The 27,314-nt window shown below is 32.2% G+C and overlaps 2 protein-coding genes across 3 annotated transcripts in view; one reads left to right on the forward strand and one right to left on the reverse strand.

Moving 5' to 3' along the window:
• Positions 1 to 21,606, reverse strand: part of LOC113402931 (pyrimidodiazepine synthase-like) — a 186,134-nt gene extending 164,528 nt beyond the window's left edge. The window contains exon 1 of the mRNA XM_026643294.2: positions 21,595 to 21,606. The gene's annotated coding sequence lies outside the window, so the exon portion shown is untranslated. The remainder of the gene's footprint in view (positions 1 to 21,594) is intronic.
• On the forward strand, positions 430 to 27,314 carry LOC113403079 (sterile alpha motif domain-containing protein 1-like). Of its 2 annotated transcripts, none has more exons than XM_026643520.2 (4): positions 430 to 812; positions 22,104 to 22,498; positions 22,660 to 22,893; positions 23,199 to 27,314. In XM_026643520.2, exons 2-4 carry the CDS (start codon positions 22,112 to 22,114, stop codon positions 23,499 to 23,501), a joined length of 924 nt encoding a protein of 307 aa, XP_026499305.1. In that variant the 5' UTR covers positions 430 to 812; positions 22,104 to 22,111; the 3' UTR covers positions 23,502 to 27,314. The 2 variants fall into 2 exon arrangements, with proteins under 2 accessions (XP_026499305.1, XP_064073347.1); XM_064217277.1 differs by lacking the exon at positions 430 to 812 and adding an exon at positions 827 to 947.

Here is a 27,314-nt window from a genome sequence, read left to right on the forward strand (position 1 = left end):
GCGTTTATCTAAATGAGCCAACAAATAATGGCAGTAAAACTCGTATGTCATTGAATTATGTTGAGTCGATTGATAACTTTCTTAAAACGATTACAGAATTGCGTCACAAGTTGATGTTGCGAGCGAAGGTGCGGCGCCTCGCGACCGGCGACGGCACTCGGAGCCAAGATTCGGTGGCAACGCTCACCCAGGAATTCATTTAGCTTCGATAAATGTCCGGTTTCAGTCTGGCACGAAGAGCGTTCGTTGCATTTAGTATTTATTCATGTATCGGCCGCGCGCAGGTTCTATGCGCGGGGTGAGCGCGGGCGGTGCGGCCCCGGGGGGTATACTTACTACGTGATTAATCCGCGCCCCCCGTCCCGCGCGTGAGTTGCTCCCCCGGGCCCCCCTCGCGTGGGTCGGGCCGGGCGCGCCGTACTCGCACCGGGTTTCCTCGTCCCCGCGCCTCACGGCCACTCACTACGCACGGGGCTCCGCGTAGTGCCGCCGCCAGTCGCGCTGCGACCCGCACCGACGTCGCACCTTTTTCGCGTTTTGCTCGTGACGACGATCTTATGATATCATTCATGCTAATCTCCGCCCGTTGATTTTCCTGCCGAGTGACCGCAGTGAGACAGTCGCGATATCGCGAGTGCTGAATGTTAGTGGACGTCTCGGCCGTGTATTTTTCCATCGGAATACGAGCGTACTTACAAAACCAGTTCAGAGAGGAGGACGGCGCCTTCGGATGAGATCTCCGACCGAGAATCGTCGTGACTCGCGGCCTGAGATGCTGCGCCCGTGACCGTCTTGCGACAGTGCCACGAAACGTAAGGATCTACTCGTTCAGTCGGTCGGTTCACGCTATTATGTCCCGTCGCCTTCCTATTTGCATGGCGCATAACGAGTGGATTTTATTTTCGTCTAGCGAGCGATGTGTGTGTGAGGCGAGATTGTGTGAGCCGGTAAGCATCGAGTGTGTGTGGCGGGCCACGGGCCGCGTGTGTGCGCCGCGTTCCGCGTCCAGCGAGACGGCTGTCGGCGATGTTGGCTACTCCCTGCTGGCCTGCTTTATTTAGGTTGTTTCTGAGCGTGTCGACAACACTCCTCCTTACCCGCCCGCCGTCGCTCTATATTTCGCGTCTGCTACCTGCCTGTCGTAGACAGGCCGTATTAATAAGCATTTTAATTGTATCTGCTATCGTTTTTTTGTGGCTCATTATTATCAAATAATTTAATACAGTTGGAACATGTTGTCTTCAAATCTTGAGTTGAATCATAAATACAAAATTTATAGTATTTATTTTCGTTTGAGTCGTCCTTGCGTGATGGTCGATGACTTTACCTTAACCTGATAGTTAGCGACATACGTGCTATTAACAAATCTGTTTAAATGATTGTAACCTTCAGAAAGTCTTCAAAGAGTTATCTGCTTAAGAAACATTAAGCGCTTTTTTGACCTTCTATTAACGAAAACAATTGAATAAAAAGTATTTACCTCGCTTACTTACAACAAAACTATTTGAAACACGTGTATTGTCTATCATATTAAAAGACTACTACACGGATCGTAACAAGTAACTGGAATATTTAGAAACTCAACGAACAATAATAATTAATTGATAAAGTACGAACAAACACAAAACTGACATACAGATACATACCATAGCAACTAATTTCATTAGAGTGACATCCCTTAAATCTGTCAATTACAGCGAAGCCTCGACTAATTAATTAAGACATCACTCACGCTTATCGCTTACTACAAACAGTGTTTCCAATAGTAATTAATGGTTTAAAATTAGAACAAGGAGGAAAAGTACGCGGTCATAGTCGGTAGTAGCCGGCCCCGATAAACTTTGACCCAACTTACACAAGAAAGGGTTAACACGACATCTGTACCGGTAATACGAACGGAATACATTTTCATAACTTATTGTATACATTATTTTTATATATAATTAATATTGTCAATACTTTATAAAATATCCTTAGAGAATTATTTACATTAAATATATAATAAATCTTGTCATCAAATTACATAAATATAAACAGCTACGTAGACTAAAGCAAATGCATACAAATACTACAATTTATAACGTATCAGTAAATTATTATCATTTAAAAAGATATACAGCTTTATAAGGTAGAGTTCTTAGAACAAGGCGGTTCATATTATTATATCTTTAGAAACGGAACTAATTATAAATCATACAATATTTATAACATTTATATTGCTCAATTACTTGTATAAACTTCATGAAAACACATACACAACATAGTAGGTAAATAAAATACAATAATTACACTCAAAGCAATGTAGACGTAAATTCACAATCCATGCCAAAAAGTTTGTAATAAAGAAAGTGTTATTATATTACTCGCCAAATACAAGAAAACGTGCATCCTGCGTTACGTAACGACCTATTAATAATGTGACCTTCGATAAAGGAAATCACTCGTACAAGAATTGTTTGCACATAATATTATATTTATGAATGATATGTCATTTATCTATATCTCCGTCTGTACGTTGTATGTTTAGTGTGTTACCATTATGCGATTATATTAGTTAACTCTGTCTAATAAAACATTTCTCAAAAAACTTAATCAAAATTCAATATAGGGTAATTAACTCTTGACGTATAGTGCTCTCTTCAAAAATATATTTAGTTCAGTACAATGAGATTTATTATAATTAGTGCTTTTAAGTCATGTACTTGGCCACCTTCACTCTGTCTTCAATGTACCATTACATATATTATATATTGAAGTAATATAATTCTTTCGAAATATGAAATTTATTTATTTAGTAGATGATACAAATCAAAGTTTTTGTATATTTTTACATAATACATTATTTAATATATACCGCTAGACATTTTGCAACTACGCTTCCAAAATCAACAATTATACATAAAATGTGCTATGGACCAATGTATCAACCATTGACGTAGACAAAGCTTAAAATACTTGACTAATTAATGACTTAAAACATATGTAAACAAAACCCAGCGCTTTCAAGCAATCGAGGCTATTTACAGTAATAAAACAATGGTTGAGAATTATGCTAACTTGTTACTTCACCGAGAGCAACAAAAAGCACTTACATAAAGTTAAAAAACATTTTTAAATGCTTTAAACGAATCTAAAATTCAAAGTTATATTATACTTTAGAGAAGAGAAAAGTAGCGCGATACAGAGAGATTTTTGGGGACCTCTTTTACTGCATCTGAAGCTGCTTTTATATTCATGTCTTCCGCTGAAATCTTTAATTTAAGGAACTATTCCAACTATTTGAAGTATCGCGTGTTGCGTTGTTTATTGTTGTATGTATATTTTGTATGTTGTATGTATTATTGTTATATGTATGTCATTATATACAATTAAATTGAAGAATTTATTTTGCTTTGAAGCAAACCTAAATAGAATACACAGTTTTATATATCTTACTTTATATTCTGTATTGCTATTGTGATAACTCTTTGTTTAAAGTACTGAATATTGGTCATCATTAATTATATTAATAATATGTTTGTCCCGGATCTCTATCACCAAATAAAAAAAACTATAAATTAATAACGTAAATCAAATTTATAAATAGAATACAATGTAAATTCATTGTGCGTTAGTCAAATACACGGGTTAGTAATTAATTTACAACATGCTACTTGTTCATAATAACAAACAATTATGTAGGCTCATATCAGAACTAATTACTAGTAATATTATGTTAACCAATCAAATGCTACGCATACGTTGAACCATTAGCCTCGTAAAGATATCCGAAGAATAAACAGTTTGTACAAAAGAAAAATACACAAGTCACTATGCATTACATCTAGGTTCAAACTAGCAGTAAAATGTCATTCTTATTCGTGAAGTGTACATCAAATTAATACACTATTATTATTTTAGTTTTGCAGTATTGTTTTATTATGCGAACCCAATTAATTAAGTTTTTAAATTTGTTTTATAATTAAAATATATTTGGATATTTCATTATTAATTTTGTAATGTTATAAGTTATAACGATTATGTATAAACAATCGTACAATATTTCGTACAATAAACTTTAAAATAATACTAACTTATAATTATAAGTTAATATTTTAAAGTTGTTTTATAGTGTAAATGTCACAAATCATTGTTATCACTGTAAAGTGTAATTCTCGTAAATTGTTAAAATAATTTAACTGAAATACGATAAATATAATATCTATATTATAATTCGCATCCATGCCAGTATCAAAGGTTCCTATAATCCAAAGCACATGATATCTTATAAAATAAACGACCAACTGTCAGATAACATGCGGCGGTTGCAAAGAAAACAAAGAGCTATCATCGTCTGTGTCGCCGATAGCACACATGTGCACTTACAGCAGTAACACACACATACATATGCACAGGCGTGTGTCGACTATTATCAAGGAGCGAGCTACCGCCTACGTAGCGATATCTTCGCTATCAACCGTATTAACCTCGATAACTCGCATACCTGCACTTTTAAACGCGTGTATATTTAAACGCACATGAATGAATGATACTTGTCAATCGTTAGAGTTCGACAACCATTATAAAATATCTGGGAAGTCATTAACTTTTAAAGATTGACTATTGTTTTAATGTTTTCTTATAATATATTCATTATATTTACAATATATTCCACATTGATATATGAAAAATATGTCACAACTAAAACAAGTAACAACTCATAAGTAAATTTAACTAATTATTATCTTCTAAATGAATCCGTAAAAGACTTAAAATCATGTTATAATAATAACAGATTCCACATAAAAATCTCTTACGATCTTAAATTAATTAAAATTAAAAGATCTGTGAACTGTGAGACAAAAGGAATGAAAGATGATCGCGCGGTCGTGCAAGTTCATATTGAAAAGAATAATATTCACACGACCGAAAGAACGGTATCTTATTTCAATGTGTCAACATTGAAAGTAGCGACGGTGCCACTGTTTCGTATTACAGTATATTTTGCACGTTGTTATCGTTTTCACCACATTTCAATACCTAACGTAGATGTAAGAACGAATGGAACATACGTGTTAAATAAATATTCGACTCAGATGTACCTAACTATGTTTTATGAATCATATTTTTTTCATGTAGTTATAACATATATTAAGAAAGTTTTTTTGCAAATAGCGATAATGATTAAGAATGTATGCTGTTTTGTGCGGAACCTATATAGGTATTTTAATTATCTTTAGGGATTGATTGATTAATAAGAGAAACAAAGTGTTTTCGTTAGTGTAATTACTTAACTATTAAATTGTCACAACACAACCTTGATGTGTTTATGTTAAACATTGTGTGACTTTTTCGTCAACGACTACTAAAAGAGATTATATATTTCCATCGTTTCCATCGATTTTACGAACGGAATTTATTATTTTTATATTTTGAGTAGTTTATATTAAAGATACGTTTCAAATAAACTTAGTTGCAACTCACACTCAACTATTGTATTTTAGAAAATGTTTCCGATTTTAATCCTCATATCATTTCTGCGAAACAAACAATAGTTACAACGCAAGGCAATTTGCATTTAAATATATTCAACACAACACATTGTTGTATTGGACACAATAAAATTAGTGGCGCGATGTTTATCAACTCGGCCCTTAGGCACATTTTGTTTGTGTGCCTTTACCTCTTGTATATGTTGTAGATAAACAAACATGCAACCTCAGTATCTTCTTAGCGACAAAATGTAGAGCAATGATCACAGAGTTCAATAAGCCTTGTTATAATTATTGGGATAAATCTAGAAATCAACTTATATGTATATATCTTTACTATTCGATAATGTGAATATATATTTTGAGACTCGCGTATTTCCTAAATGTCGTTACAAAAATTTGATATTTATTGAATAATTGGTATTGAGGGCGATGATAAGTTTGATATTTTTTTCATTAACTTCACCTATAAGTATGTATGACTCAAAACTTACAACTGAATTTGAAACCAACCAACAACACTAACGACTGAACCGAAATTTTACACACTATATATAGGCACACTAATATATGTATATATGTTATTATACATAGTTATACCTCTTATTACATTAATAAATAAGATATTGTTCTTTTTTGTTTATTTTACAATCATATATTTTATAATAATTTTAAGCATATCATATATATACGAAAACGAAAAATCGTTATTATATACGCAATATTGTCAAGGCAAGAAATACGCAAATATTCGAAAAAAAAAATACTATATACTTCTGATACTATTTTTTTTTAAATTAATACCTATATATATTGCATCATCTCTTTGCTTATTTGTCTATTATATTAAATTATTTCATATATCTAACAATTTAAGCAATCAATTATAACTGCAGGCATGTATACTAACTTATGTTTCAGGGTTGGTAGAGCATGCCAGCATGACATGTCTCATGTCCTATGACAGGTGGTCCGTCTGCTCCTTAACCACAAATACATATGAAATACATTCGAATCACTTTATATAACCGTTTTATTAGATACTGTTTTATCGATACTTTAAAATGTCGAAATTTATAATGGCAATTCGTATGGACCTTCACTATTATTATAAAAATAGAAATAAAAACTCAAAAAAGTACGTAATAAAATCATCGATCATTAAAATACACTGATAGCGGTTGAGTAGGAATTACTTAGATTAGGTAACCAGTTACATTCACGAGTCTAATCAATGGGCTGTTGGTTGCGTCACCACTTTCGCGGTTCGTAGTAGTTTGCGAAATACACGACTTATGCAAGAACACGATACATAAATTCATTGGTCAACTTATAGATAAAATTAGCATCTATGTTGTTAGGCAGTGCAACTTTTACCATCGCCGCGTTTATATAGCATTTACATTATTTTATTCACTATTTAAAAAAAAAAAACAAATTCAAAATCGATAGAATGATCGAAGTATAAAATATTGTATTTTATTTGTTTTGTATAGCAACTAGCAGTTATTTAATATTGTAAAAACGAAAATTTTAATTTTACTTGACCTTCCAAATATTAAGATTTATGTAGTTCATATATTTGTCTTCAATTTCTATTGAATATAATGTAGTAAATACAAACTAGTTTTACTATAATGTATTGTTGTAATATAGTTGTATTATAAATAGCGTTTTGATATTAAGCTATCTGAAAATCAAACAACAATTTGTTACTTCTAAATATTTCGTTGCTCTTATAATAAACTTTTAAATTTTTGATCGTGACCTTTCAAGTTGATTTTTGTTTTTACTGACTTCCTAATCCAATTTGTAATTATAATATGAGATTTGATAGACGTGTGAGTGACATATAGCTTCGCGAGTTATCTCGGCAGAGAAAAATATAAATGTAATTCCAGAGCTCCAAAATTGTTGCGCATAAATATTTAACGTATATTTAGTATCACATTCGTTCTACACGCTGAATGTTTCAAATTCATTTATGTTTTTGGCAACAAAAAAGGCCTAAACCATTTAAAATCAGAATGAATATTAAAAAAAAAACTTTATTATCTACATTAACGGATAAATATGGTCTTAATATAAAAACTACACATTTATTTCTAATGAAGTATCTAAATCATACCAATTAAAAGCAGATAATTTAAATATTTTTATGATCGTAATAGCTGCCTTTAGGTATCATTATGAAAAAATATACGCCGCTCTATACATTTTTTTAAACATAATAATATCTATGTTAATTTGCATTTAATGATATAATGAGAAGAATAAAAGTTGGAAAAAAAATATTATTAATAACTTTTTTTATCACATGTTTTAACTCCCACCATGATGCTATTTAAATTCGTGATTGGTAAATAATATCTTACGACCAGCTGCCTAAATGATTTAGTAGCAAGGTTCTAGATTCATACCCCAGGTCGAGCCACTTAAAAGTTATTTTTCACTTGCAGTCCGAAGTCAAAAAGTTGCCAGTGTATAACGTGCCTCGGAATACACGTTGTTTTCAAACCCTTCAGAATGGCGTTTCATCGAATAATGAGAGTAGCAAAATAGAAAGTGCACCTGTGTTTGGGCACACATTTGAGTACTATAAAATCTTCTAAGAAGTTGCCTATTCTACATTGAAAATTGACTACGTGGTCGAAAATTGTCAGGAGAACATCATCATCATTTTACGACAATTTGAGTGAGAATATATTCATTTAAGAGTTTAAAAACAACAAATGAATACCTAAATAAGTAGCATACGTGATCCGTGACGTTATTTTTATGAACATCATTGCTTTATTGCCTTATTAAATGCGAATAATAACTGAAACGAAATAATTATATTCCTTTATGTAGTATGGTATCATTACTTGACTAAAATCATATATATAATTTAGAGCACTACACAGTTAATATGTTATTTATTAAAGTATTACGATAGTCTGAGATAATATTTTAAAGTCATTTTCCGAATTAAATCTGCCAAGTAACTCACGTGAGCCTTTATAAGAATATCATTCATTTAGCTGTAAAAATCGATACATTCGCCAATCATTGGCATGGTTGTTCATCGTTCACGGTTAGTTAGCGCGATGTGGCGATAGGCGCGGCCTTGCGGGGTGCACGTGTAGCTGACGTCACGCACGCACCGCGTTCAAGTTCAATGTTGACTATTAATTCCATCATGGCATTCAAACTATGATAAATTTCAGGCCTTTGACGTCCTTGCGTTGCTACTTCTACTTTGATAATTGATTTGGCGCCCCGAATCACGATGCGTTTACATCGCGCTTAGATACATTAAAATGTTCTAAATACAAGACAAGTCTATATATATTTTATTAAATACCAGATACTTGTAACCTTAATATCGGACAGCATATTTATAGATCTACAAAAATAGTCAAAATATATACCTGTATTTTGACTGTTATGGTTGTGATTTCATTTATTTATTTATTGAAAAAGTTACACCATCAACTTATCACTAAGCATTTAAAATTAACTAAATATATAAAATATGAAATCAAATTTTATTGTTATTAAAATTTATATAATAATCGATTGAAGTAAAGACACAAGAAAGATAAAATACTGTACTGAGGAATTTAAAAGAAAATTAAAAAAATAAATAAATAACTACATGTACCATAAGGTATGAGATCGAACTACTATGAGATCTTAGGATTGTCTAACAAAATTGGTTTTATTATTATGAAAGATGTCAATATCGCCGTTAGCTGACAAGTCATTAAACGAATTCATGAGTCTGTTAAGAGTTACATATTTACCAAAATTTGTTTAAGATGTTGGAGTCCAAAAGGATTTTTTAATTGGACGTCTAGGAATAGTACGAGGAACTGCTAAGTCGTTTATATATACTTCTATGATGTAGATTCAATTCAATTGGGTATCTTTTCCAGTCTAACGATAGGGTAAATAGTATAACAGTCTCCTCTCAATACTTTTTTACATATAAAATTACATATATATTTCATGTAAATACCGTTTCGCTTTACAATTATTACAATCATATAATATATGATCATATATTGTACGCTACACGTTTTAACCAAAATCAATATTCATATTTCAATTCGACGTATTTCATATTCGCAAATCTCGAAATAAAAAAAAATACAAAAAGCATATAAATTGTATTCTATTTTTGGAAAAAATAAACAACAAAATATTCCAACATTCATTTGATGAATAGGATATCAAAGCACAGTTTGTAATGTAACATAATCTTTCTTTGAATATTCATAGCTTGATATTATTATGTATTGGGCTCATAAATTATTATGACTTTGTTAGTAAATATCAATATTCTGTATGATTATAAAAATAAAAAACTTAGTCTTTCCAATGTTTTAAAATGAGTTATTTTTATAAATTTAAAATATTTTTTTTGTTTGTAATACACAGTGATGTTTATGTAAAATGAGGATGTTGATTTATAACATTTTTCTGCGCAATTTCTTTGAAAAATACGTTTGAAAATACGGTCTTGTTCGCTTTCGTCTTCCCCGCCCATTGACGAATGCTTCCTTGAAACGCGCGTGCGCAATTGTCAACACACGTAATGTAAACTCACATTGTCTATTTTGAGATATAAAAACATGTTAACCTTGAATACACAAAATATTTATACTTTGCGATTGTTTATTAAAACTTACCGATAACTTATTATAATCGGTTATGCCTTATAAATGTGCATTTCAAAATAACAAGATTCACTACATAGTATAAAACAAAGTCGCTACCCGCTGTTTGTCCCTGTGTATGCTTAGATCTACAAAACTACGCAACGGATTTTGATGCAGTATTTTTTAATAGATAGAGTGATTCAAGAGGAAGATTTAAATGAATGAATACATGCATAATATAGTAGAGAAACACTAATAATAATTTTAGAGATATGTAGCGTGATTTTTTATCCTTTACTTTTTACGAGAAATTATGGCTTATTTACGCAGCGATATAGCAATATAGCATTAATTGTTATCCGATTTAGTAACTTCAATAGAGCTTGTAATTTAAGTGAATATTTTCGAAGATGTTACCGATTTCAACAATAAAATCAATCAACATCAATGCAGATAGATAACAGTTTGTATTGTCTAATGAAAAAAAGCTGTAAATGTTGTATATAAAGACAATCTTTTGTATATTTAGTATCAGCATTGCAACCGTGCAAAACCGGGGCGGGTTGCTAGTTGAAAATAAATTGTTTTTGTTTCCAAATATAAATCATTTATATATTCTAACTTTATCGTATGTTTTGTCTAGGAGTCAAGAAAATAGTAGAATATGATTTATTAAAAAAACATTTGTATAAAATATACTTATATATTTTTTTTTTTATTTCTAATACGTAACTTATATAAAATTTAAATATTTTTCGCGCACTGATGATACTTTTTCACGATAGAAATATAATTGGTACTCAGAATATCCTTAATAACAGTAGGTGCGAGTACATACATATAAAAAGTATATAAATTCCTTATTATTGGATATTGGATATACATGTGGTAAAATTCAGAAATTTAGCGAGACAGCTTACGTTGCGATATTTTCTTTTGCAAATAGTGAAATTCTACTTATTATCTATATGAAATGTTTGTGTAACTGTAATACTATACCATTCATTTTGTATATTTTAAGAAAATTATTCGTTAAACATATATTGTGTTCGTGTAAAGCTTGACTATATCGGTAGCATATAATAAATTATACATAAATATAATCTGTATTTTCCAAGTCGCTACAAGGTCGTGTTACGTGCCTTCTAATGTAATGAAGGCAATTGAACAGTATAAGCTTAATACATTTTTGGCTACTGGAGAGACATGTTTTTAGCAATTTTATTGTTTTGAAACTATATATTTAGGTCGGACGAATGTCTGTACGTACCGATAAGAGACGACCGAAGTTTATCTGTTTCATTATGTTATTACAATATCTCGTTTTATCGAAGAAAATTAAATTCTAAATTGTAAGAATACAAAAAAAAAAAAAATGAAATACGTACTTGCAAAATTATATGTGATTATTTCGAAAAATGACACATGCAAAGAAACTTAAGATACATATTATGATTCTGTGATTAATATTAAAATTAGATGCTTATCGCTAATTTCAAACTCGATATCATATTTTTACATCATGATTAACAGGAAATATTAGGTTTAATTATTCAGTAACAATGTAGTTAGTTACGTGATAGTTAAACGGGTTACAAAATTTACAATGATATTCTAGAATCTATAAACTTTTAATTTAAACTTTACAAACTAATAAATATTTTAAAACGAATTAACAAATAACGACTTATGTTATTTGTGGTAATTCGTACAAAAAACCAAAACAATGTTTTTATACTTTAATAGTAAAAATGCTCATTTTCTAACTAGGTATAACGGTTTTTTTTCTGTCTGTTTAAGTTTATATTAGATAGTGTTTAGGTTTTCAATATCCATGTTCAAAATGGAGGCACCGAAGTTCTTGTTGCATGCAATACATATTATGTATATGTATTAATATAACAGTATCTTATCATTTCAGTTACTACAGATTAAAAAATAATTATCTAAATTTAAATAAAACCTATCTAATCCTCTTATTACAGATATAGTAATTCGATAAAGCAGTTATGAAGCTATGATACGGTTGTGCGTAATTTTATTTTATCTTTCCAATGAAGATAGATGGTTGATTTTGTTATTTTTACCCGTTCGATATCATTTACATGAAGTCTGATACGGACAAAATATGACAGCAATATATATATATGTATATATCGATATAGCATCCTCGCAATTCCTAGCAATGTACGTTACATTACACGTCAATCCAATTTTCGAGAACTCTACACACATTCGTCGTTGAACAGTAGCGACAATAAAAACAAACACTTGTGGATCGGGCTGAATTGTTGAATTGCGTATGTGTAATTGATATTAATAATGTAATTGGTCTTAAAGCGAAGTTGATTGTTTTTCAATTATTATATAACGGGCATTGCAAAATAATACTATTATGCAAAATGTTCACTAGATATTGATAATACTTGTGACGTTATTTATTTCTATATTTCTTCAAATGGCAATAATGTCTTATCTGTTTTTATCTTGATTTCTTTAAGTAAAGCGAAATGTTAGCACTTAACTCGATTGACGTCATTCGATTTGTGATAGAAAATTGTTAATTGTCAGATTTAAATAACATTTAGATTACAACGCCGTTTATTTTTACATAATAATGAAAAAATAATTATTATTATTTATTTTAAAAAAATTTATACACTGTCGCATAAGTGTTCTATCCGACTTAGACTATAAATAGATAATATAATATAGTAATTTTCTCTAATTGATTAACCTATATATAACCTATATATATTTACGTATTCTCCGTGCATCAATCACGTGAAAACTACTGAGGGTATCGGTTTGAGACTATTGCCAATCGACGTCTAGATGATTATAGGTTATTTTTTTTATTCCGTTGATACTTTCCCCTTCATCAACGAATCTTGTGGCCTAGGTATTTTATAGATGGTAAACGCTGCCAAAAATGATCGATATTGTTTTTGACTACCTACGCTCAAAAATATATTATTCATAGTAAATATAATAAATTTTATAGACTATAACGTGTTTCATGATGATCAGATCGCTACTTATTTGAGTTAATAATAAAATCAAATCACACCTCTATACCAACATAATATATTGTAATATTCTAATTTCAAATTTATATAAAAAAATATATATTTTATTTTAAAGACAATACAGACGTTAGACATAATCATCGCAGACAGTTAATACAATCTATAATTGTCTGCATTATTATATATAATTTAAATTTATTTCAACACTTATGTCTTTGCTTCACGTGTCAATCGAAATAAACAATCTTCATTTATTTTGTTGCTGATAAAAATATTTATTTTCACGTGAACATAACTTGTTACTGATTTATTTCAAAAACAGCTGCGCTACGTGACACGTTACATCATTAGTACAATCTATGTTTTTATTTGGTATGTTTATGCTCCGGAGACATCGTGACCTTTAGATTATCGCTTTCTGCTAAAACACGGAATCACTTTGTTACTTTTGTATTTAAATACTCTGTCGTTACCTCATTCAATTCATATCACTTTGTGCTTAGTTTATAATTTAAGTTATATAAGGAAAAAAGGTACAATCAACATTTAAGAACAGCTGCAGATAAATGTGGATTTAGATAAATATATTCTCATATTAGAGCTAGTTCATTGTTAGTTTGATTTAACTATTAGTTGAAAAGTTACGGTAGTTTCCAGTGCACGGAATGCCAATGATAGAAACTAGTATGGAGTCGGCACTTGAGCTCCTTAGCATACAATCGATGGTAAATCCTGCAGGTGGCTTAGTCACGCGGCCGCTCAGATCAACGTTTAGTATTCAACGGACGCGAGATTCGCCTACGCATGTTACCACCACGAATGGAATCACAATAGTGAAACAATAACTGTTCACACGAGGTCAGCATCGTAGTGTTTGCAAATAATACAAAATAGGACATGAGAGTTGTCGCCTGTCTTATATAGATGGCTAATATTACGTGAGTCTTGCCAACGCATACCCGAGCCTTGTGAGAGCTGCCTTCAACATTCCGAGGACACTTTGATCGGGAGGAAATAAAAGTATAATAATGTTGCATCGTTGGCAAGCCACGGGAAAGCACTTGGCGTCGTCTCATGTCTATTGACGCGGACGATTGATCAATCTTACTATTTTTGTTTGGACAGCTCTTTAACTAGAAAGCTTGGCAAGACTCGGCCTCTTACGTTACGTTGCTTTGCTATTGTAATTAGTGAAATACATTTGAATATTGCGATGAAATTTCAATTTTACAGTGGACCGTGTTGAAAAATGTTTAGTTAGAATATTATTTGGTACATAGACATTGTTCTATGATTTCGTCATTATATAGGTAGTTGGTTCCGTTTATTTTTGGCCCCAGCCAATTTCACCTGGGGCACTAAAATTGTGAACATGCGAGCCGTGTAACATTTTCATGGTTCGTCTGCTCAATTTTTACGGTTATGTTACGTATATGGGTCAATGAAAAATTAATTTTCGTTGTCATATTTTCGTCGAAGTACCCTAGAGCCCTAGAGGTCGACTATATATAAACGAGCTACATATGAATACTATAGATAAAGCAAAATTTTCAACATATTTCTCTTTTAAGTAATTTCATATGGATATCCATATCTGCATTCCACAAATAGCTAGTGCATCAGCTTGCGACCCAATTGCTGAACCAAAATACATAACTCGCTTAATGGAAAAGGGGATATTAAAAAGCATCCGACCTGATTTCTGTGTGAAAGCATAGGCACTAGGCAGTCTATCCGTGTGCCTAATCTAGAAATGCTCGAAAATAGCGTGCTTTGAGCGGGGGCGAATGTAGGCGGGCTCTGACAGCCGACTACCAGCCACATTTTACCTAAACAATTAGGTTTGTTTTAATTTTATTCCAAAGATAATTTTTAAATTGTTTTATATTAGGTTCCTTCTTTTATTGGTTAGCTTATGCTTATACACTACAATAATACTCTCTTCGAAATGCAACAAAATGTAAAGTTTCGTTTTAAATTTACTTGATTTATTTGCGCTTTTTGTAAACGACCGTACGTTAACAACGTTACGATGACACAATCATCATTTCCCATTTAGATATTAACATCGTTAATACGGCCGCAGTAACAATGATCTTAGAATTATTGTAACATTACAATGTAATACAATAAATTAATCCTCTGATTATTAGTATTAAACTCCTGTCAATTAAACTTTGACTTGTGTTTGTTTCTTTCGAACAAAGCTGCAATATTATTTAAAAAATATTACCTACTTTAATTGCATTCAACTTCATTTCAAACAAAATTAGCTAATAGCTCGTTAATAATTAATGTTAATACAGCAGCGATTCGATTAAAATCGGTTGCTTCGAATTTCAAATCGTGCGTGAAATTTGCCAGAAACTACTTTCTTCCCGAACAAACATAGTTTTTCGTGTTTATCACTCGTTAAATTGTCGACACTGTAAATTTTCGTGTCTATTAGGCGAGTTAGATGTTATTTCTTAAACGATTTCTCGGCTTCGATGGCGCCTATTACCAATGATAGTTCACACGTTGTATATCGTGCGATGCGCGTGGGCGCTCGGCCATCCGCGGCTCGGTGTAATGGTGGGCATGTAAATACACTTGTGTCGATGTCGGCGTGGCAGCGGGTGACGCGACGTGTGGTGCTCGTGTAGGCGGGGTTGTTTGCCTCGGCTCTCCTCTTGCATGATCCACTCAATAATACTGTTGTTAGTATTCGAATAAACCGTTTGAGCACACAAGTAACAGCTCAAGGAGAAGTAAATATGATTGTCCAAATCGCTTCAACCAAATCTTTTATGTGAAAGCTCAGCAGCTTGTATTTTTTTGCGTTGTGACAAGTTTATTACAACAAGTATAAAATGGTTATAAATAAATATAAGTAATTGTAATTTACATTATTACAATACAATTAAGACGTCAATCGTGTTTTTACTGCAAACGAGTAGTCGGGCTACGTTGGCAACTGGAGTTTACGTAATTGGCGTCGCGTGACTTGAACGACGTTCATTCAGCCGCGCTACCCAAGCTTAAACTCGCGTTGGTATATACAGAGTTACAGATACATCTATACGATTTTTATACAGCTGACATTCGAAGCTTTTCCTTGCTTGTTTAATATGGAGCAACTGAGGTCATTACATTTTTATTATATTATATTTTATCCAAGAGAAAGGCCATTGATTCAATATACTTGTCTGTTTCATATATGATATGTTTTTCATACTTTTAATATATTTTTAATTCCTACTAAAAATACTTAATAACATAGATAAAAATAACCTGCTAATACATATAATTATATATCAAATGTTACGACCCCAACACAATCAATGTTCTTAATCTTACATATGCAATATTCACGTACGTACCTATTAAACGCATACATATGAATGTATTCCAGTTCAATTAGCCGCGCTCCACGTCATAATAAAGCTATTATAACGTTCTAGGAAATTTTGTAGCTCGAGTGATAACTAGAAATAAAAATAGAATAAATTAATAACAATTTTGTATTTTGTAAACTCTTACACAAATACATTCTAATCACTGTTGATCATGTCATTAAAAATAAAGCAAAACATATCCATTATAGTCAATATTTAATAATGGTAACACCGTTGTAATTTCATTCGCATTTTAAAAGATAAAAAAAATATAATATGCCCGGAAACAAATTTGAGTGCGATGTTCAATAGATAATTTGTCGTTAATTCCTTACTTCTCGTCGACAAAAAATATACATTCGTTTTTTAAATAAATATCTTAAGTAGTAAATAAATTCATTAAGTAAACGGCTTTTGACATTTCAAAAGGATATTTGAATACTATAAAGCAAACGTAATTTTAACGTTCACGACAGCTGGACGTAACAGGTGCAAGCGACATGTAGTATCGAGCGTAACAACAATTTAATAAACAAACATACTAACATTTGCGCACATGCCTCTGTCTGCAGGCGATGCCAATATTCGTAAATAGCGTTTTACGTATGCCAAATTAGCTCAATACATCTTTCTATCCTTGTCATCCTACTTACATACTAGGAAGGCAGTGACGTACGTCGGTGTTGCTATGCGCAACTGCAAACGATAGTAAACACTCTGTTGAGCGTATGTAGGTATAATGTTTTGTTCTTATATTACAGACTTATAACTTATTTGAATATTTTTATAATAAACCTGGTAAATATATCGGTATTAGACCAGGGTAATAAAAACGTACCGGGAAATGGATCCTTAGACTAAAAATAAGGTGTTTTATTGATATTTATAGTTTTTAAGACTTCGAGTTAATGGTTTGTTTACGGTGCTCTGACAAAATTACGACTTCTCCGAGCTGAGACTTGAATATATGTAGTTAAAAATAAAAAATATTTTCGATTTTATATCTAGGACCATAGCAGAAAAGTCTCCAATGCCCGATAATTTTCGTCGGCTTATAAACATAATTTAATTAACCTTTACATTTTGTTTTCGCCCGAATAGTTTTTTCATTTTTTTTAAGATGTAGGCGGACGAAAATGGGCCACCTAATGGTAAGTGGTCACCATCGCCGATAGACATTGATACTGTAAGAAATATTAATCGTTCCTCAAATCGATAATACGACACCAACGTTGGGGACAGAGATATTGGCTCTTGTGCCTTTTGTTACACTGGCTCACTCACCCTTCAAACTTGAAAACAACACTAACTATTGCTGTTTGGCGATAGAATATATGATCAGTGGGCGTTACTTAACCAGTCGGGCTTGCACAAAGCTCTACCATCAAGTAATTGTTTTTGATCTAGTAGTTTATATTTAAATGATGACAAAACACTAATTATTATTGATGTCGCATCATCACGAGGAAAATAATGAACAGGAAGGTAATTAAAACTTTATATTTAGCCAATTTCTATGTACATATACATAATGCATATATGCCAACGGATAATAAGCAGTAAGTAATAAGTTTAAAGGATGCACCGCCATTTTTTAATATCGGAATGTTTTAATTTTTTAATATATATAAATTAATTATAATTTTACTGAAATTACCCCTCGAAGTGGTTTGAATTTAAGAGGATTGACAAAATAACGTGCTCTTATAAATTCCACAAAACCTCACCGGATAGGCGTGGTTGAAAAAGTTCCACAACTTGGCGTTCATAGGAGAGAAGACTTTTGTCCAGCTGTGGAAAATTTACGAGCAGTTACTTGCTATTTCAATTATAAAGTCAACAGTGACATTATCATGATTAGACAATAACACTGCAATATATACATAAATTAGATTTACGTGATCAATTATAATCATATTTAAATAATAAGCTAAACTAATTAACTTTATTAATCTTATTTAAATAATTTTAATTAAGGTTATTAAATAAAGAAATAACACTTTTAAATGTTGTCAAACATGTGACAAGGAGCAAATCGCAGTCTAGCTAAAGCCAAGGGGTGTGGGTTGGGAAAGGGTTGGGTGGCATCTCCCGGGGGTAAGACGTGAATGGAGGCCGCAAGGTCACGGACGACGGAAGTGGGTTACGGGCGGCGTGCGGCGCCCTATCGACCGCGCCTTTACATCTACACTGTTGTTATTTACTCGTGAGACTCACCAACATTTAGGTACGGCTCACGTTGTGCACAAATCATATGTTTTTCTTTTAATTATTGTTTTCAAATAAGAGTAAACATTTACAAACACAAAAGTTGTATTTTGTTTGGTCGTAATAGGGAAAACATCAATCACACTTTAATTTAACGTTTCGTGCAAGAGTATGTAAAACAAGACTCCTCGATAACAATGTATTTAAACTATTCATACAATTTTAAGTAAATAATGTACATCCGAATAGTCGCCCATGTCGTTTAATTAAAAAAAAAAATTAAAATATTATCAGCTTAAATTAAAAAATATATATTCAACCTTAACCTACATTTCACATTTTCAGCAAAACAGCTTAATCGTTACGTCGAAGAATTTAATCTACATTTACAAGTAACGTTTCGAATATTAAGAAGTGTTGCAACTCATATCGGATGTAATAACGCCTAAATTAAGTTTTACACTTTGTACAATTTTCGTATTAATTAAAATAATAGTTCAATGACACGTTCTTCGTGCACTAAAAAATATAATTTTGTTTTCAGTAAGAAAAATTATTTTTATTTGAAATATCAGTGGGTTTTAATTTGCGACTTGTCATTAGTCGTGTATTTCTTTAAAACTAGTTATAGGTAATGCGCTAGTGGCGCCACGTGTAAGTGTTTCGACCAATAATATTATGTTACCATAAGCCATTCATAGCAAGTTTTTCCACGCGGGCGGCGAACTCGCGGCCTTGCGCCTACGCCGCCCGATTACAAGCGAGACAGTGCGCCGGATGTGAGACTGACAAATTTAGATCGTTCCAAAATTAACCTTTACATAATACAATAAAACTGCTATTCGTTTGCATATGATAAAAACTTTTAAATTATTTCCAAGCATACCAAAATACATCATCGTGTTTTATCTATTTCTTTTTCATATATCCGAGAGGTGCACTGTAAACTCGCTCACGATAATATTAAATATTGATATGATTTTTGCTATCGAATAATATACCTACTATAATGTCATACATTACAATAATATCTTCAAAAACTGAATGTTGTGGTTTACGAACGACAATTTTATAGTATTATATAATTAAAGAGAATGTGAAATATATCAGTTATTAAGAAAATTATCGAGATATTTATTGAATCGAGCGGTTTTGATTCACCCCGCGCTAGAAGGATAACAAAAATAACCCGGGAGGCTATACGGTGAGGCGGAACGAATGTGTGGTTAAAACTAACTAATTGGCTTGAATTTTTAACGACTTAGTCACGACTAACGTCTTTGTGACTCATTTTCTCGGGCGAAAGATCACGAGTTATTTCCTTGTTGTCTCAAAACTTTACTATAATTTTATATAGTATTGTGTTCATGCATTTCATATAACATTACATTATAATCGATTTTCTTAGAAATCAAAGCGTCAAATGAACAATAGTAAAACAAATCCGTGGACAAATCAAGCAATCTTATCACCTTATAACCGTAATTGTTAGCCGTTACATTAAAAATATTTGATTACTTTAATTTTAATATCCGAATAATTTATTTTGCATTAAATTACAATAACAATATTAGGTATATCTATTTGGCTCGATAATTTTGTATGTTGGGCTTTTTATTTTTTATTTGATTTAGAGACAAACTGGATACTCACAGTACCTAATCGCAAAGTTATTTTATGCTTGAAAATTTAACATACTTATATTTTACATTAAAAATAAAATTGCTGTTGAAGATCACAAAGTTCAAAGGAAATTTCAAGCTAGATTTCAAGATATATTTAAAAACATTTTTGGTAAAAAAAAATGAAGTGCGTAAAATAGGTGCAATATGTTTAACTGAGAAATAAAAATTATATAATAATAAAAATGTCTAGACATTACCTTTCCACTAACAAATTAATATTCATTACTAAGTATATATACCCATCTCTCGAAAATAATATCAGTCTGTTTTGTACTTACTACAAGTAAAGTACTAAACCAAATTGTAATTAATTTAAAATACATACATAATAGGTAACTTTGAAAGTATTTCATGACAACGTTTTTTTTTCAGTGCACAGCTCCTTTTTTTTATTGACACTTTCGTGCGGAAATAACAGAAACATACTTATTAAAACAGTCTTATTTTAACTAAATATATATTGTTTCTCTATGGAATTGTAAAATATATAGTAAAAAAAGCTTTAAAGCGTATAAAAAAATAATGACTCATAACCTAAAAACAACAATGTTAAGCTATCGATATAGAAACTGAACGAAAACATTGATAAATATCCGACATGGTCCAATTCTAGATTATTAACAATTATTTTCTAAAATATCTGTCAGTGTAGTAATAATGAAATGAATAAAACTGTGTTATTTTTTTACTAAATACAAGGTCAGTGACGTTTGTCACCAGGCGAGTCTAAAAAGGTTGCTTGAGTAACTCTTAGACATCATTTGCCTGAATTTATAACTAGACATTTATCAACCAGCACTTTTTTGTCACTCGTTTACTAAATATCAGTTACATTTAATTAATTTATAACCAGCAGCTTTAAAAGTACTTAAACGTAATAGAGCTGTTAAACCCTTGTTAAAACAAAATAAAAATATATCATTTATAATTAATTATGCAACTAACAAAACGAGAACAAATTTTGGTCATTTTATTGACTAACTGTACATATTTTGCCTATTATGTATACTTTAATACAATCATGTACTTCGCGTAAATATATACTATCCCTCCTTTACGTCCGCGATATGAGACGTCCGCTAACACAAGAACATTTGTTTGCACAGGTGCAGAGAGTGTTCTTTGTTCTTCAAATTATCGCTTCAGACACAGACACGCACAGGAATGCTGACGATCACTCTAACTACTTTTTTATCCCCTGTCTTTGTTGATACAATTGCTAGATGATGTGATCTAAGTTCTTTACAAGTTCTCTGTTAACATGCGAAAGTTAAAAATACTATAAATATCCAGTATCATATTTAATAGTTATTCGAACGGAAAATTGGAGTATTACACGAACATCATATAAAGAACAAAATCTGTTAAATAAATATGCTGGCGTTTACAACAATAGGAAATTGGGATTCCTCGTCACGTAGCATTCGAACACTAAGTTACATTATGCACACGAATTAAATCTATTTATAATGTTGACGTCGAACGTTCCACATTCTTATCTCATCAACAAACGCGGCTCACACAAGGATCTTACTTAGATGTTTAATTCTAAAAATTACATTATATATATTCGATTTTTAACATAATAAAACAAATATATTTATATAAATCTACAATTATAACACTGTTACCTATGATAGATAGTTTGGTTATCGATTAAGACTAATTTTTTTTTTTATAATTACAGCTCGTCCAATGATCTCGGCGAGCCTCCCCGGCGAGGCGCTGGTCCAGCTGGGACAGCTGCAGCTGAGCCACCTTTATCCACCACAAACCATGACGCCGGAGTTCCTAGCACCACCGCCGCGCCCCTACCCGCGGTACGCGCCACGGCGGCCGCGAGACCCTATGCCTGCGCCGCCGGCGCCTGCGCCTTTCGCACCCGTACCCAACGCATACGCGCCTTTTCTCGCGCACCCGGCTTCCTACGCCTCATACCTGTATAGGGCGCGTGCGCCGCAACCTCCGGCGTATCCTCTGCGTCCGCGACCGACGTCCGGCTTCGTGCCGCCGTCACCAGCGCCTCACTCACCACATTCTCCACCAGTATCGATACCGGCGCCCCAACCTCCACCAAGAGAGGTAATTTTTCTTGTTATTTAATGTTCTTTTATTTCAAACATTTATAAAAATCTTAGCCAACTTGAAATGAGTGGATGTACTTATACATTTATACGATTAAAATTCGAATAAACTTTTGATTTTGAGATGAGATTAACGTGTAAATAATCATAACTTTTCAGGAACCTCCCACATCTCCCGAGCGTGGCGCGCCTGCTCCGTATTTCTGCCGGGGAGCACTAATAAGGCTTGAGGACGGTACGCTGCGGCGCGTTGAGGAAATGCGTACGGAGGACTTTGTGATGAGCGCTGAACGTACTGGTGACCTCGCACTCACGCAGTGTACGTTACTGCGACTAGATGAGCGCGGTGACCGCCTCGCGCTTACCCTTACATATGATAGGAATCGCTCACAGGTAAAGATTTGCATTCAATTATCTAAAGATATTTTTGACATACAAATAACGTATTATGTAAAACAGAAATGTAAGTTTCTGAAATAAGTTAATTAAAAAACGTAAGTTCAGAAAAGTAGAGTTATAGTTTCTGTTAGCTTAGATTCTATATCTTTTGAAAATCAAAAAAAAATGCACCATTTACTTCCTCACTGGAAACATACGTTATCAAAAATGGACCACACTTAATTAAATTTTAATCAACAATTTAATCTTTCATGCCATGACTTTGATTTTAGTATAAAGTATTTTACAACTCGTTTCAGGTGGAGCTAGAATCGACTGTAGAACATCCATTCTTCGTTTACGGACGCGGGTGGGCCTCGTGTAAACCGGAGCGCACTCTGGCAAGATATGGACTGCGAGTACAGAGGTTACAAGTTGGTGACGTGTGTGTGTCTCTAGTCGCACGTAAGCACACAACACCTACAACAACAGTGGGAACGAGTCTCGCAACGGCACCACCACAAACACATCCAGAAAACCTCAGTGTGAAAGAGGATGCACGCAAACGGCGTTGGTCCGCCTCTGACGTCTTGGAAGACGGTCCGCCTTTAAAAAAACGTTGAACGATAATTTTCGCCGTCGCTACGAAACAAATTGAATCTAATTCACTGTTCATTTAGATTTAAGGCCTCGCCTTGAAAATCTAAACTGTTTTATATTTAACACGAGGTTCGGGACTGATACCGTAATAGTAAATAGTAATCGCTTGTACCATGCAAATTGACCTATATAGATAGATCGCCCCAGCGAGCTAAGTTACGTTTGTACGAAAAGGTTTAAGGTTAATATGAAGTTTCTGCTGCGATCGGCAATCCACAATTGTACGCTTAATATTCTATTCGGAAACTAGGTGCTTTTTTCTGTCGGGTGCTTCTATACGCATTTGTGTACAATACTGTAAATATATAACATAGGTCAACATACACTATATAGCGTAATGTCTCAAAGTTATTGAAAACTACTCTAAATGTAACTAGTACCATCTTGTTATCGAAAAGAAATAACTCGTTAAATATCCTGATATATTATTATATTTTTGAATAAACCTTAAATAAGTATTCGAATGTAGATTATTAAAGAAAAAAGTACTGCTAAATGTTTAGGATGTTGCCAGTTACAGCGTGTGTAGTAAAATCGTTAACGGTGTACGCTACACTTTTAAAAAGCTCTCGATTATGCTCAATAGGTGCTAATAATTTTGCTACAAGATACCTACATATAAACGTAGTGGATATATATCCATTTTAAAATAACTTAAATCTATGCAACCAAAGTTATATAAAACTTGCATGAACTCTAAAAACAGGACAGTTCTATGATCAAAATACATAATTATACACCTGAAATAGCAAATCAAACTAAATTATGGTTCTTCTGCGAGGCAACCAATTTACATGAGCACAAAAGGAAATAACTAACAGATCTTTATGTAGGTTAGATATTGTGATAACTTATGAGACTTAAAATCTACCGTTACAGCAGTGCATGTTTTAAACAAAAAAGGTACAATGAACGCTGGGTCGTTAATTATAGTCGTGATGTGCTTAAATCTTATTTGATTGTAGTTTCGCGGGTTTCCTGGATTTCGTTTCACGAGCAGTCATGTTGGTTTCGTTGTTTCCATGGTTGTGACTGCAGACATATCCGCACGCTGTGTCGTTACCTATTTATTGTCTCGCTCGATAGAGCGGGCATTCATTAAAACAAATATTAATTCGTTAATTTAGAATTTAGGTATTTCGACGACTGTAGGTTCTCTGCTGAACTAAATCTTCTGACAAATAATTTGATGTTTAATATGAATGTTGTTAATACCAATTATATATTGTATAAAGAAATATGTCTAATGGTCATGGTTTTTAGATGCCATCTCTATTGGTTTTTGACGTCCATGTGTGATACACACATAACTTTTCTATGAGAAGATGTATACATAATAAACACGCCGTCTGTGATATTTTGTAGTTATTGGTCAGAATAGGTATGAAGTATTGCTTGATTAAAAATATATGTATTTAGAATTATAAGTGCGTTATTGGTAAGAAAATGTATAGTTATTGTATACTCGAAAGTAATACGCAGATTAACTAAAAAACTTATATAAAACAAGTAGAGTCTGTGATTAAATATACATATATCGTTATAAATTTAACGAAAAAAGTATGGCCATATCATTATCAAAATGATTTTATATATTAAGTAATCATGGTAAAGTTTTAACAATTATTTCTGCAAATTATGTTTTATTTTGCATTAAATGAAAAATATTACAATTTTTACACACCACATTGATCTTTTGTTGGGCATATTTAAGGGTTTTTGTTAAATGCACTAGGAATTCTAAATTCCCTTGCAATTAGTTTTACCCTTCGCCAATTAGAAATAAATAAAAAATATATGTATATAAAACACCGTAATTTGCAACGACTCACAAAACCTTCCGTAACTTTAAAAATCCAGCCAAAACAGCGTGGAAAAGGACGGTTAGATATTGAGAAAGTTTCATTGTACCATAAACTATGACGTGCTTGTTAATTGTATGTTGAAGTATATTAACCGACCGTGTTAGCGTGTAATGAGCAACGTCGGCGACGGACGGTGTTGTAAAAATTAAATTAATAATTTGTTGTATAATGTATGTAATTCTAGTTTTATCGTCTTATTATTATTATTTGTAATGTAATGAAAGATCTCATTTTATTAATCGGTATTTTCTAACAAGGCGCTTTCATTAGATCATGACTAAGCCTACCTCACAAACTTTAAGACTCGGTGAGCGCTGTGACGTCACGGGACGCTTGATCGACTCCCGCGCGAGTGACGTCACGCAAGCCAGTCGCTATCAAGTCTAAGCAAGATCTCAATTTGATGAAAATAAACTTTTAAAAAGACTGGGACGCTTTACTGAATGTTGTGGGATAGTAGTTTCTTCGAAGATATTACTTAAATTATGAAGATAGGAGCATTTATTTTGTAAACGGGCGCGCGACGCTCCGGTTTCGACAGGATGGACAATCGTTTAGTACAAAATTCGTTACAAAAAGTATTATTTCCCAAAATCCAAATTCAAAAGTATTAATTTATTTTTCATTGAGAGGTGCTACGAGGTTATCGAAGTTGTTAAAGCACAATCGCGAATGGTACGAAACTTTTAAGCTAAGTTTTATCGTTGGATGTAATTTAATAGTTATTGGCACAATCGATGTTCTTCCGCGCCTTTGATTATATTTAGTGCGTCAATTATATTTAAAGCTGAATTTGTGTGATTCCCTGCAGTCAAAGCGTGGGCACCCATTAATTAAGTCATTCCTTTGCACTTATTTATAAAAGTTTGTAGTTCTTCCTTCGTTTAGATACAAATTACGAAATACACTTGCTAGGAAAGTATTTTTATTTCATAATTAACAAATTGCTAATAATTAAGAATATAACATAATGCAATTTATCCAAGTTTATTTGTGTAACGTGTTCCTAATTATTTCCATTTCTTAAAATATATTTGTACAGGAATTTGGATAAAATAACAATTTTTTATCAAGGATAACTTTTTTAAATATTTAAAATTAAAATGATTAAAGATAGCATTATGTTATATACAATTTTCTTAGAATTATCCATTTTATAAACGATGATATCCGCGTAATTAATAATACCTCTACTTTCTACACTGGTTGCATTGCATACATTTGCCTACTTGTAATTATCAAATCAAAATTGTTGTGTTATAAGAATTTAGGGTGCATGATTGGTTGAGTGGCTGTTTAATTAGAATTTAGTTACAATGTAATACAGTGAATAACGAAATATATGTAATGTAATTGTTTTCACGTTGCCAATGTTAAGGAACGGCCAGTAATGGTTACAATTGTAATATTACTTTAGCAACACGAATAGAATATATTTTGACACAAATGATTGTGCCATCCTTTACAGTCTTATCAATATTCTATAGATTATCATTGTTTCTGGTAAGATACTGACCAAAGAGGTTAGGCCTCAATATATATTTGATATTATTTCATCTTACCATAAATAATTTTGTGATAACATATTGAGAACAGATTATATACTAAAATATATTTAAATGAATTTACCATCGAATTCGCAACTAAGACCAATCCTTGGACTCTGTTTTCAATATGTATTAAAATAGAGAATGGGAAATGTGTCATTTAAATAATAGATAAATAAATATAAATTGTTATATAATTATATGACAAATATGGCAAATATTATATGTATATTTTATTGTATAGCGAAATGAGTACTATTTCAGATTTAATGTAAATGAAAAATGTTATAAACCGAGATATGTTAAAACTAAGTTAACTGTTTGTAAAAAGAAAGAGAGAATATGTATAATTGAATATTTGCTA

The sequence above is a fragment of the Vanessa tameamea genome, chromosome 16 (assembly GCF_037043105.1).
Source record: "Vanessa tameamea isolate UH-Manoa-2023 chromosome 16, ilVanTame1 primary haplotype, whole genome shotgun sequence".
Lineage (NCBI taxonomy): Eukaryota > Metazoa > Arthropoda > Insecta > Lepidoptera > Nymphalidae > Vanessa > Vanessa tameamea.